The 12,585-nt window shown below is 40.4% G+C and overlaps 1 protein-coding gene across 4 annotated transcripts in view; it reads right to left on the reverse strand.

Annotated features, from left to right (window-relative positions):
• INO80 (INO80 complex ATPase subunit) overlaps nucleotides 1-12,585 on the reverse strand; it is a 324,729-nt gene that overhangs the window by 82,861 nt on the left and 229,283 nt on the right. For all 4 annotated transcript variants that reach the window (XM_075844867.1, XM_075844866.1, XM_075844865.1 and 1 more), the window contains exon 25: nucleotides 5,216-5,356. In XM_075844867.1, coding sequence (XP_075700982.1) covers nucleotides 5,216-5,356 — 141 coding nt within the window. The remainder of the gene's footprint in view (nucleotides 1-5,215; nucleotides 5,357-12,585) is intronic.

The following is a 12,585-nucleotide window of genomic DNA, read 5'->3' on the forward strand; positions in this document are numbered from 1 at the left end:
GAGCCGGTGGCACGCAAATGTTGGAACGCAAACAGTTCAACGTAGGGAGGTGAGCCGCAAGGTGGACCGCAAACAAACGGAGTTGATTTATGAATGAATGGACAGGACATCAATGGGTCACATGGGGTAAGGAAATAAGGACCGCCGTTGTGATGTTAAACCGCAGGATTGGAAGGGCGAAAGAACCGGAGCAGAGTGAGTATTTAAAGGTTTTCCAAACCACTTAAAAGGATGATAATGGGAGAGTGTATTGCGGACCGTAATATTATAAAGTTAGTATAAAATTGGTAAAAAATTGGTATAAGAACTTGATATGTTGGTTGATTATTTAGAAAAAACATGAGGATGAGATAATATGTATGTATATATATATAACCACATGTCCTGCAACCCCTTTCATGTACCATCTGCCAAAGATACATAAACATCTGTCTAATCCCCCAGGCCGACCCATTATTTCAGGGATAGGGTCTTTAACCAATAATCTATCACATTATATCGATATTCATCTCCAACCCTTGGTTTTAAAATTACCTTCTTACCTAAAAGATTCAACACAGCTAATTAGAGAATTATTACAACTACAACCCTTATATAAACTATCCGATTTGAGTTTCCTTACTGCAGATGTTTCGTCGCTTTATACCAACATCCCACACACACAAGGTATGGAGGCTGTTTCCTCTTTTCTTGCGCTAGATCCCCGTATTCCAAATAGGCAATTGACTTTTCTTATTGATTGTATTGATTTTATTTTAACACATAATGCTTTTACTTTTGAGGACGTTTTTTATAAACAAATTAAGGGTTGTGCAATGGGGACTCGTTTTGCACCGTCATATGCAAACCTCTACATGGGGTCCTTTGAGGATTCTTTCATCTGGAATGAACACATATTCAAAAACCATATTATTTACTATAAACGGTACATCGATGATCTGTTTTTCATCTGGAGAGGGGACATATCCGCTGCTAAAGCTTTTATTGATTATTTAAACAAAAATACATTTGGCCTTACTTTTACATACACTTATTCAGCTACTATTATTGATTTTTTGGACATAACCATTAAAAATAATGGGAACCTTTTTTCCACCAGTACCCATTTTAAGAGTGTGGATGTAAATAGTTATTTGGATTTTACAAGTGCACACCACACACCTTGGCTAAAAAATGTCCCGTTTGGACAATATCGGAGGATAAGAAAAAACTGTTCTGATGATATTAGTTTCAATAAAGAATGCAAGATTCTCAATAAAAGATTTCTAGAAAAAGGTTTTCCCAGGAGCCTAATCAAGGGTGCAGAGACAAGAGCAAGAAGTATGACCCAATCTGAATGCATTAAAGAACCAATACCGTCTAATACTATCAATGGTGAAAAGACTACAAAAAATAAATTCAACAAACAGAATGTAAATTTCATCACCTCATTTAATAAAAGTAGCAAGAATATTTTGTCCATTTTTAGAAAGCATTGGCACGTTTTAACCAACGATCCTTTTTTAAAAACATTACTCCCCGCGAAACCCCTAATCACTTTTAGAAGATCTAAAACTTTGAAAAATCTACTAGCCCCTAGCAGGCTACATAACAACAATAAGACAGTTATGAATTCTTCAACACAAAATGGCTCTTTTTCATGTAAACATGCTAGATGTTTGTGCTGTAATAATATTGCAAAGAAATCCACGCAATTTCATTCTTTAAAAACCAATATGTATTATCCCATTCAAAGCCATTTAGACTGTGGCAGTACTTACGTTGTGTACCTCTTACAGTGTACATGCAACCTGCAGTACGTAGGTCGCACCACCCAAACGTTAAGAAACCGAATCAACAAGCATAGATTTAATGTTAAGCAAGGTTTTTTAAAACAAAGTGTGTCACGCCATTGTGCTCTCAAACATAATTGTAGTTTTACTGATTTAATTGTTACCCCGATCGAACAGATTCCTGCGGATACCCCTAATAGGTTTACTAAACTCAAACAGAGAGAGAACTTCTGGATCTTCAAACTGGAAACCCTGCACCCAAATGGCCTTAATGATCTCATAGAAACGTCCCTAGATTAAGATACTCTTGTCCCTATCATTTTCCCAACGTATACACATATATATTTCCTCCAAATTCCCTATGGTATCCCTTCCCCATGGTAATTTCATGGTTGTCTCCCTTCATTACTGCAATTTCCGCACATTGCATTTTGCGGACATGTGGTTATATATATATACATACATATTATCTCATCCTCATGTTTTTTCTAAATAATCAACCAACATATCAAGTTCTTATACCAATTTTTTACCAATTTTATACTAACTTTATAATATTACGGTCCGCAATACACTCTCCCATTATCATCCTTTTAAGTGGTTTGGAAAACCTTTAAATACTCACTCTGCTCCGGTTCTTTCGCCCTTCCAATCCTGCGGTTTAACATCACAACGGCGGTCCTTATTTCCTTACCCCATGTGACCCATTGATGTCCTGTCCATTCATTCATAAATCAACTCCGTTTGTTTGCGGTCCACCTTGCGGCTCACCTCCCTACGTTGAACTGTTTGCGTTCCAACATTTGCGTGCCACCGGCTCCTCTCTCCCGTTGCTCCTTTCCTGTCGCTTTTGCGATCCAACATTGTGACGACAGTCCTCTCCTACACCTCATGTGACTCACCAATCCCCTGTTGTTTTCCAGTCCATTCATTCACAAATCAACCCCTTTTGTTTGCGGTCCACCCTGCGGCTCAACCCATTGTGGTGAACCGCTTTGCGTTCCAACTCTGCATGTCACCGGCCATCCCTTAGTTTCTCCTTTTCCTTACAAAAATTCATCTTATGTTTTTATATGTTTTTCTTGTTTGAGATAGTTTGTAATATATTGAATATATTGAATATATTTATCAAATGTTTTATATCATGTTATTACATGTGTATAGTTTTATGTAATTTTTAGAATCTGTTTGTTTACATCTGACAAACGCTGTGTGTGACCTTTGACCCGCCGTTTTGGCGGTTTTTTTCATCATGTTGTTAAATTCCCCCATGTATATAAAGGAGCTTTTATTGTATTGTACACATTGGCCTGATGAAGACGCCGGTCCGGCGTCGAAACGCGTAGCCTACTCCATCATCAATAAATTCCATTTATTACATCCTCTTTCATCTGACGTCCTTCCTGAGCAGCGCCGCAATTTGGTCCCATTTTCTCTCTTGGATATACTATTTCTCGACAACAAACTTGGTTTGTTTGTGCTTGGACCTGGCAGCAGCTCCCCTACCTTTATGACATCCTAACCGGTGTCCACCCTCCTAGGTGAGCAGTTTACCATCCTTTGCCCCTGGGGCTGTATATCGTTATTTTGCAATTTCTGGCGCCGTGTTTTCTATCTGTTTTCAGTAGTATAAGTTTAGACACAGCCAAGTGATGCCCATAGAAACTAGTTACAGTGCAGATTAAGGGTATGTGCACACACACTAATTACGTCCGTAATTGACGGACGTATTTCGGCCGCAAGTCCCGGACCGAACACAGTGCAGGGAGCCGGGCTCCTAGCATCATAGTTATGTACGATGCTAGGAGTCCCTGCCTCTATGCAGGACAACTGTCCCGTACTGTAATCATGTTTTCAGTACGGGACAGCAGTTCCACGGAGTAGCAGGGACTCCTAGCATCGTACATAAGTATGATGCTAGGAGCCCGGCTCCCTGCACTGTGGTCGGTCCGGTATTTGCGGCCGAAATACGTCCGTCAATTACGGACATAATTAGTGTGTGTGCACATACCCTTAGAGTTAATAGTTGAGTTCTGATTGGTTGCTAAAGGCAACAAGGCCAGTTTTTCTGATCTTTTAAATATGTTGATGGTAACTTTATTTTTCTAGGGTGTATAAAAAGAGATAAAAACCTGTGATTCAAATGTAATATTACCACCTTATAAATCCCTTGAATGGTCACATCTTGAATATGGAATTAAATTTTGGGCTCCACATTGTGAAAAGGATATAGGAGAACTGGAGAGGGTTCAAAGGTGGGCAACTAGATTATTAAATGGGATGGAATGGGAGGGTGTCGCTTACAATGAAAAGCTAGAAAAACAGAGTGACGGGCAGAATCCGTGAACTGAGAGACTTTGGTTTATCACTCTGGCAGATCGCTACGCACCTAGGACAAGATTTCAGCACTGTTTAACGTTGCATGCCCCGGAGGTTGGGAGAACACCACCGAACGGGAATGACAGCAAGAGGAGCGCGGAGGCCAACCTGCGCACGGACGGATCATCTAATTGGAAGAATGCCTCATAGTGATCCATTCTGTACCGCAAGTGAAATTGGATGTCAGATCCCAAGCCTGTATAAAGCAACCACTGTCGACACAAAGCATGAGAAGGTGTTTGCATGACATGGAGCTACGAGCCAGATGGCAGCTACAGGTGTTCCATTGACCACACGCCACCGCTCTCTCTATAAGGCAATCATGGTGCACAGCAAGATGGCCTAAATCCTACCATGGCCTGCAGCGTCTACAGACTTGTCTCCCATCGAGCACCTCTTGGACGTTGTTACTCCGCAATTGCAAAACAAGCTGCCAGCGGCAAATCTTGATGATTTGTGTGCCAAGTGCATTCACTGTGGCATATTGATAGCATGCCAAGGCGTGTATTTCTGCGTGTGGTGATCATATTCGATAATAAATAAATCTAGATGTTTGGAATATTTTGTTTCCATTTTTTTTTTTATCATTTGCATATAATTAACATGTCTATCGATCCTGTGATTTCTACAATTCCAAAACCTTTCCTTCTTGGTGTTGCAATTTCAATTTTGAGGAGTGTAATACCGAGTACCACCAACAGACTAACAAGCATGGTACTTGCACTTTTTTGTTATAACATATTATGTGTAAAAGAATTTACTGTATATACGTAAGATCACTTACGATTTAAGTGACATTTTTTGTTGATTATCGTGTAATATATTGTCCTGCTTTATCCACCTTGTTCTTGGACTGTCGGTATTGTTTTTAACGATTATTTTTATCATGATCTTGTATTGATTAAAAAATATATATTTTTTGGATATAAATTCTGGTCTAGCACTGTTGTGCTCGTCCGCTGTTGGTGGTAAATATTCTAGGGTGCAATTAGACCACAAGTTTTTGTCAGGGTTTGCTTTGTTTAGGCTAGCTAAATATAAAACAAGAAATAAAATGTGCTTACCAATGGCGAGGAGATTGACAGAAAAGAGGGTAGTTCGGTAACTTGGCAACACAGCACAAGTTCTTGACCAGCATTTTGTTGAGTTAACACATGGTCTGCAAAACCATAGACCGGTTCACAATGGCAGGTAAAAACCATTTCCTAAAGATACAAGATAAATGTATGCAATGAATATATCAATGTAATGCATGTTGCTTTATTTGACCTTCACCCCTATCCACTCCACCGATTGATAAATACCATCTCCTCCCTTCTTGCTACAGTTGCAAGAAAAAGTAAATGAACCCCTTAGAAACTACCTGAATTTCTGCATTGATTAGGAATAAATCGTGGTCTGATTGTTATCCAAGTCACAATAATAAACAAACATAATCTAAATAAACTAACAACACACAAACCGTTTGTACTGTTCATGTCTTTTATTGAACATATTATATAAACATACACAGTGCAGGGAGAAATAGTAAGTGAACCTCTGTGTTAATGACTTATCCAAGAGCTAATCGGCAAAAGGTGTATCAATAAAAAAGATGAGATTGGAAGTGTGGGTTTCACAGCTGCTTTGCCCATTGAAGGCACACACAGCCTGGTTACTGATAAATCTGTTCTTCCCAAGAAAGATTAACCCCTATCCGCACGAGGACGTAACTGTCCGTCGTTGCGGGAGGTTACTTCCCGCACTCCCCTCTTGCCGGCCAGCGGTCCTTTGCCGCTGATTTCGGCGAATTAACCCCTTAAATTCGGCGATCGGTTACAATCGCCGAATTTTAGGGGTTTCTAGCATATCGGCAGACCCCGGTCCGAAATCGCGGGGTCTGCCGATAGTTAGTATGGCAAACGGAAGCCAAACAATGGCTTCCGGGTCTGCCATGGACGGAAGCCCATCAGGACCAACCTTCGGCTGGTCCGGATAGGCTTCCTGTCAGAGTGACAGGAAGTCACTGTGTCGTTCCCGATGCACACTGTTGGCGACAAGGTGTGCATCGGGAACTTGGAGATCAGCTGTCCCCGACAGCTGACAATCCAGTGTTGCCGATCAGCTGCTTATCGCCGCTGATTTCGGCAATTAACCCCTTACATGCGGGGCTTGATTGCGATCTCCGCATGTACAGGGTTTGTACCACATCAGCAGCCCCCATGCAATTGTGGGGGCTGCTGATGCTTGTGATGGCATCCGGAGGCCAGGCAACGGCCTCCGGGTCTGCCATGTATGGAAGCCTATGAGGATCAGCCTTTGCTGATCCTCGTAGACCAACTGTCAGAGTGACTGTGACGTCACACTGACAGTTGGAATACGTTACACTACCTAGGTAGTGTAATGGATTCTAGCAGCGATCAAAGCTGCAGGTCAAAAATATAAAGTGTAAAAAGTAAAAAAAGTTAATAAAAATGTTTTATAAAAGTGTAAAAATAAAAGGTTTTGTTTTCCTATAAGTCATTTATTATAGGGAAAAAATGAAAACGTTAAAAAAAAGAACACATATTTGGTATCACCATGTTCGTAACGACCCAAACTATGAAACTATAATGTTCATTTTTCCGCACGGTGAACACCGCAAACAAAATAAACGGAAAACTGTCAGCATCGCTATTTTCACCACCCCTCCCAAGATATAGAATAAAAAGTGATCAAAAAGTTGCATTTACCCCAAAATGGTACCAATAAAAACTACAACCCGTCCCGCAAAAAACAAGACCTCCCACAGCTTTTTTGATGAAAAAATAAAAAGTTACGGCTCAGAATAGCGTGTCTCAGAAAATAAATAATTTTATAGAAACGTAATTTTATTGTGCAAACGCTGCAAAACTTTAAAAAAACTATACACATATGGTATCGACGTAATCGTACCGACCGGCAGAATAAATTAAAGCGTCATTTATTGCGCACGGTGAACGCTGTAATAAATAAAGAATTTAAAGCGCCAAAATCGCTGTTTTTTGGTCACCTTAGCTCTAAAAAAGATCCTGAGGGGCCAAAATGCTCACTAAACCCCTAGAAAAATTCCTTGAGGGGTGTAGATTCCGAAATAGGGTCACTTTTGGGGGGTTTCCACTGTTTTGGTCCCTCCGGGGCGTTGCAAACCCGACATGGCACTGAAAACCAATCCAGCAAAATCTGCGCTCCAAAATCCAAAAGGTGCTCCTTCCCTCCTGAGCCCTGCTGTGGGTCCAAACATCAGTTTACGACCACATATGGGGTATTGCCGTAATCGGGAGAAATTGCTTTACAAATGTTGGGTGGCTTTTTCTCCTTTATTCCTTGTAAAAATGAAAAAATTCTATGTTTCCACAGAAAAATAGGTGATTTTCATCTTCACAGACTAATTCCACTAAATTCTGCAAAAAAACTGTGGGGTCAAAATGCTAACTATACCCCTTGAAAAATGCCTTGCGGGGTGTAGTTTCCAAAATGGGGTCACTTTTTGGGGGTTTCGACTGTTTAGGTACCACAAGACCTCTACAAACCTGACATGGTGCCTAAAATATATTCCTAAAAAAAGGAGGCCCCAAAATGCACTAGGTGCTCCTTTGCTTCTGCGGCCTGTGTTTCAGTCCATTACCACACTAGGGCCACATGTTGAATATTTCTAAAATCTGCAGAATCTGGGCAATAAATATTGAGTTGCGTTTCCCTGGTAAAATCTTCTGTGTTACAGATTTTTTTTTATTACAAATGAATTTCGGCAAAAACAATGACATTTGTAAATTTCACCTCTACTTTGCCTTAATTCCTGTGAAACGCCTAAAGGGTTAAAATACTTTCTGAATGTGGTTTTGAATACCTTGAGGGGTGCAGTTTTCAAAATGGGGTGATTTATGGGGACTTTCTAATATATAAGGCCCTTAAAGCCACTTCAGAACTGAACTGGTCCGTGAAAAAATGGCCTATTGAAATTTTATTGAAAATATGAGATATTGCTGCTAAAGTTCTAAGCCTCGTAACGTCCTAGAAAAATAAAAAGTACGTGAAAAAAAATGATGCAAACATAAAAGTAGACATATGGGGGATGTTAACTAGTAACTATTTTGTGTGGTATTATTATCTGTTTTACAAGCAAATACATTTAAATTTAGAAAAATTTTAATTTTTGCTAAAATTTGAAGTTTTTCAAAAATAAATATTGAATTTATCGACCAATTTTTTCACTAACATAAAGTACAATATGTCACGAGAAAACAATCTCAGAATCGCTTGGATAGGTAAAAGCATTCCGGAGTTATTAGCACAAAGTGACACGTCCGATTTGAAAAAATCATCTGTGTCCACAAGGCCAAAACAGGCTGTGTCCTAAAGGGGTTAATTAGTGTGAACCAAGCTGTGAGGCAAACAACTTTCAGAAGACCTCAGAAGATATGTTATAGACCCATGAACCTGAAAAAGGCTACAAAAGCATTGCTTAAAGAGGCTCTGTCGCCAGTTTATTAATTCCCTATCTCCTAACTTATCTAATACGCGATTTGCTGCTAACTAGTGTTATTTGTTTTAAAAAAACGTTTATTGTTTTAACCCCTTAATGACCAGCCTATTTTGGACCTTAATGACCAGGCCATTTTTTACGTTTTTCCATCGTCGCATTCCAAGCGCTATAACTCTTTTATTTTTGCGTCGACATAGCTGTATAAGGTCTTGTTTTTTGCGGGACAAGTTGTACTTTTCAATAGCACCATTTCGGGGGACATTTTATTTATTGATTAACTTTTATTAACTTTTATTTGGGGGGAAATAGAAAAAAACCTGAAATTTCGCCACTCTTTTTCGCGTCTTAAATCTACGCCGTTTACCGTGTGATATAAATAACATAATAACTTTATTCAGCGGGTTGTTACGATACCAAATTTGTATAGTTTTTGTATGTTTTACTACTTTTACACAGTAAAAACGCTTTTTTTTCAAAATTATTTGTTTTTGTGTCTCCATATTTGAAGAGCCGTAACGTTTTTATTTTTTCGCCGATGCGGTTGTATGAGGGCTTTTTTTTTGCGGGACGACTTGTAGTTTTTATTGGTACCATTTTGGAGTAGATGCGACTTTTTGATCACTTTTTATCACATTTTTTTAAAGTCAGTATTCACAGAAAACAGCAATTTTTCCATTGTTTTTTATTAAATTTTTTACAGCGTTCACCGTGCGGGTTAAATAATGTAATAGACTTATAGTCGGGGTCGTTACGGACGCGGCGATACCAAATATGTGTAACTTTTTAACTTTATTTTGTTTTTTTAATAGTAAAGCATTTTGTGAGGGGAAAAGCTGGGTTTTTCATTTTTTTTCACTTTTTTTTAAATTAACTTTATTAAACTTTTTTACTAGTCTATTAGGGGACTATAATATGCGATTCTGCGATCGCATTTATAATACACTGCAATACTTTTGTATTGCAGTGTATTACTGCCTGTCCGTTTAACACGGACAGGCATCTGCTAGGTCATGCCTGCGGCATGATCTAGCAGGCATTCACTCCAGGCAGACCTGGGGGCCTTTATTAGACCCCCGGCTGCCATTGGAGACACAGACACTCGGCGTTCGTATCGCCGGGTGTCGGTGGGAGAGAGAGAGGGAGCTCCCTCCCTCTCTCCAAAACCACTCAGATGCGGTGCTCGCTATTGAGGGGTTAAACGGGTGAGATCAATACTAATATCGATCTCACCCGGCAGAGCAGGGACGCTCCCAGCCCTCAGCTGCCTCTAGCAGCTGAGAGCAGGGAGATTTGACAGCTCCCTGCTCTGTAAACTTATTCCGATGCCGCGACGTAAAAAGTCTATGGCATCGGAATAAGGCCCGTTAGTGACCGACGTAGAAACACGATGGGCCGGTCACTAACGGGTTAAAAGTTATGAGCATTTTTCCAAATATGCTAATAGCCAAATAGGAGGTGACTCTTTTCACTCTGGGCGGTGAAATGTTTTCTGTATGACGCTGTCCAATCGGCATACAGCTTCTCCCCCTTCCCTGCCCAGCAACACAGCTTGATCATATAGTATACAGCTTCCTTTCACGACTGTGTATTCAACTGGCGATATCTTGGGTTATGTCAGCTAGAACTGCGATCCTGATGTCATTTGAAAGATTAGAATCTCCTCTTTGATATGCCACCAGAACCTCTGTTCCAGGTGGTCCACAGCCCAAGATATGGCTATTTAAATTGATACCCCTTCCCTCTAGAATGTGTCTCATACTGTGTGAAACAGCTTTATGCTGATAGGACAGTGTCAAAGGCTGTGAGAAAGCTCCCCCTCAGGAGAATCGCTGCTATTGCCTCCCACTTGTCCAATAAAGGCTCATTTACATATTTGGAAAAAAGCTCATAACTTAATAAATAATAAACTTTTTGGGATACAATTTTCACTAGCATTATCAGTGTGACAGCGCCTAATAGATTAGCTAGGTGATAGGGCATTACTAAACTAGTGACAGTGCCTCTTTAAGAGCTGGGTGTAGATCAATTTACGATTAAACAAATTGTCTACAAATGGAAGAAAGAACACTGCATACGAACACTTCATCCTAACTGTGAAGCATGGTGGAAAGAGCATCATGGTACGGGGCTGCTCTGCTGCCTCAGGTCCTGGACACCTTGCAATCATTAAGGGAACAATGAATTCAATGGTGTATAAAAACATTTTACACGGGAATGTAAGGGCAGCCGTACATGACCTCAAGCGGGTGATGCAACAAGACAATGACCAAACCACAAATAAATTAAAGAATGGTTGAAAAAGAAGAAGATTTGTGAATGGCTAAGTCAGTGTCCTGCCCTTAATCCTATCGAGATGCTGTGGTATGACCTGAAGTGGGCTGTGCATACAAGGCATCCCAGAAATATTGATGAAGTTAAACATAATTGCAAAGAGAAATAGTCCAAAATTCCTCCTCAACATTGCAGAAATTTTATTTGAAGCGACAGGAAACATTTGGTGGAGGTGATTGTAGCTAAGGGGGATTTACAGGTTATTAAATTCAAGGGTTCACTTAATTCTTCTCCCTGCACTGTGGATGTGCTCATTAAGACACATGAAAAGTACAACTGTTTGTGTGTTATTAGTTTAGTTAGATTGTTAAGTCACAATTATAAATCAACACAATAAGACCATATTTTATTAGTAATCAATGCAAAAATCCAGGTAATTCCATAGGGTTCACTTTTAAAAGGGGATTTTTTGAGTACACGCCGTAAAATTCTTGTCCAGTTCATTGGGGGATACAGACACCGTGGGTATATACTGTTGCCACAAGGAGGCTGACATTAAGCATTAAACGTGTTAACTCATGCTACAGGATATAGCTCACCTACAAACACTGAGCCAATTCAGTATGTACGTAAGCAGTAGGAACAAAAGTAAGGAACTTTAAACAGAAGCCAGAGAGAAAGAACCGACAAACGGACAACCAGGTTAACTAAAGAAAAAAGTTAAAAAGTATTATATGGGAGGGCTGAGGGGGGGGGGGGGCACAGACACCATGGGGTATTCTAAAGCAGTCCCCAGGGGCGGCAACAGAAAAAAACGCAGTCGCCTATTCCACAGATGCCTGTAAGACTTAGCGACCAAGTGAAGAATCCAATGATGCAAAAGTATGTACCATGTATAACTTGGTGACCGTGTAAAGAAGCGTCAAGGTAGCCGCTATGCGCACTTTGAGAGCAGAAGCCTGGTGGCACGCAGCCCAGGAGGCCCCGATCGCTCCAGTAGAATTAGCCGTAACCTGAAATTTGGGCTCCCGATCCTTGATGCAGATAGCCAACCGAATCCAACAAGTAAACAATCTTATCTGCGGAAGGAAAAAGGGAGAGACCGGTGACCTGCAATGCGCAGATAAAATCCAGGTTGACAAAATAGTATTTTGTGGGATGAGCTGGAGAGGGACAGAAGAAGGGCGGAACTATACCTTCATTTAGATAAAAAGAGCAAAAAAAAAAAAAACACCAGACAAGGGGAAAGAAAAAATAAGGGCTGCCAGATCAGAGATATATGTCTCAGCCACCTGGAAAACCACATTCCAGAAGAGAAGAATGAAAGAAATGTATCGTTGCACAGTGGCTCAAATAGAACAGACTATAGAGTGTCGAAAACCAGGTTCAAATGAACTCCAGGTTTCGAAGGGTTCCCCCCCAGCTTCAATTTTGTGGAGAGGACCACCCACTAAGGTGGAAGAAAGGAGTGACCATAGGAAACCGCTAGGAAAGAGCCACCAGCAGAGGGAGTGACAGACCATCAGTGGGGAACGATATGCCAGTCTGGGGAGCAATTTGAGTAAACAAATTTTCTCCAGAGGCAGCTTTACTCTTACTGAAAAAGAGCATCAAGAAATGAGAAACGTAATTCTCTGAGAAGGCAAAAGAAAGAACTTGGAGTGATTATTTATCCAACCG

Source organism: Rhinoderma darwinii, chromosome 12, assembly GCF_050947455.1.
Source record: "Rhinoderma darwinii isolate aRhiDar2 chromosome 12, aRhiDar2.hap1, whole genome shotgun sequence".
Lineage (NCBI taxonomy): Eukaryota > Metazoa > Chordata > Amphibia > Anura > Rhinodermatidae > Rhinoderma > Rhinoderma darwinii.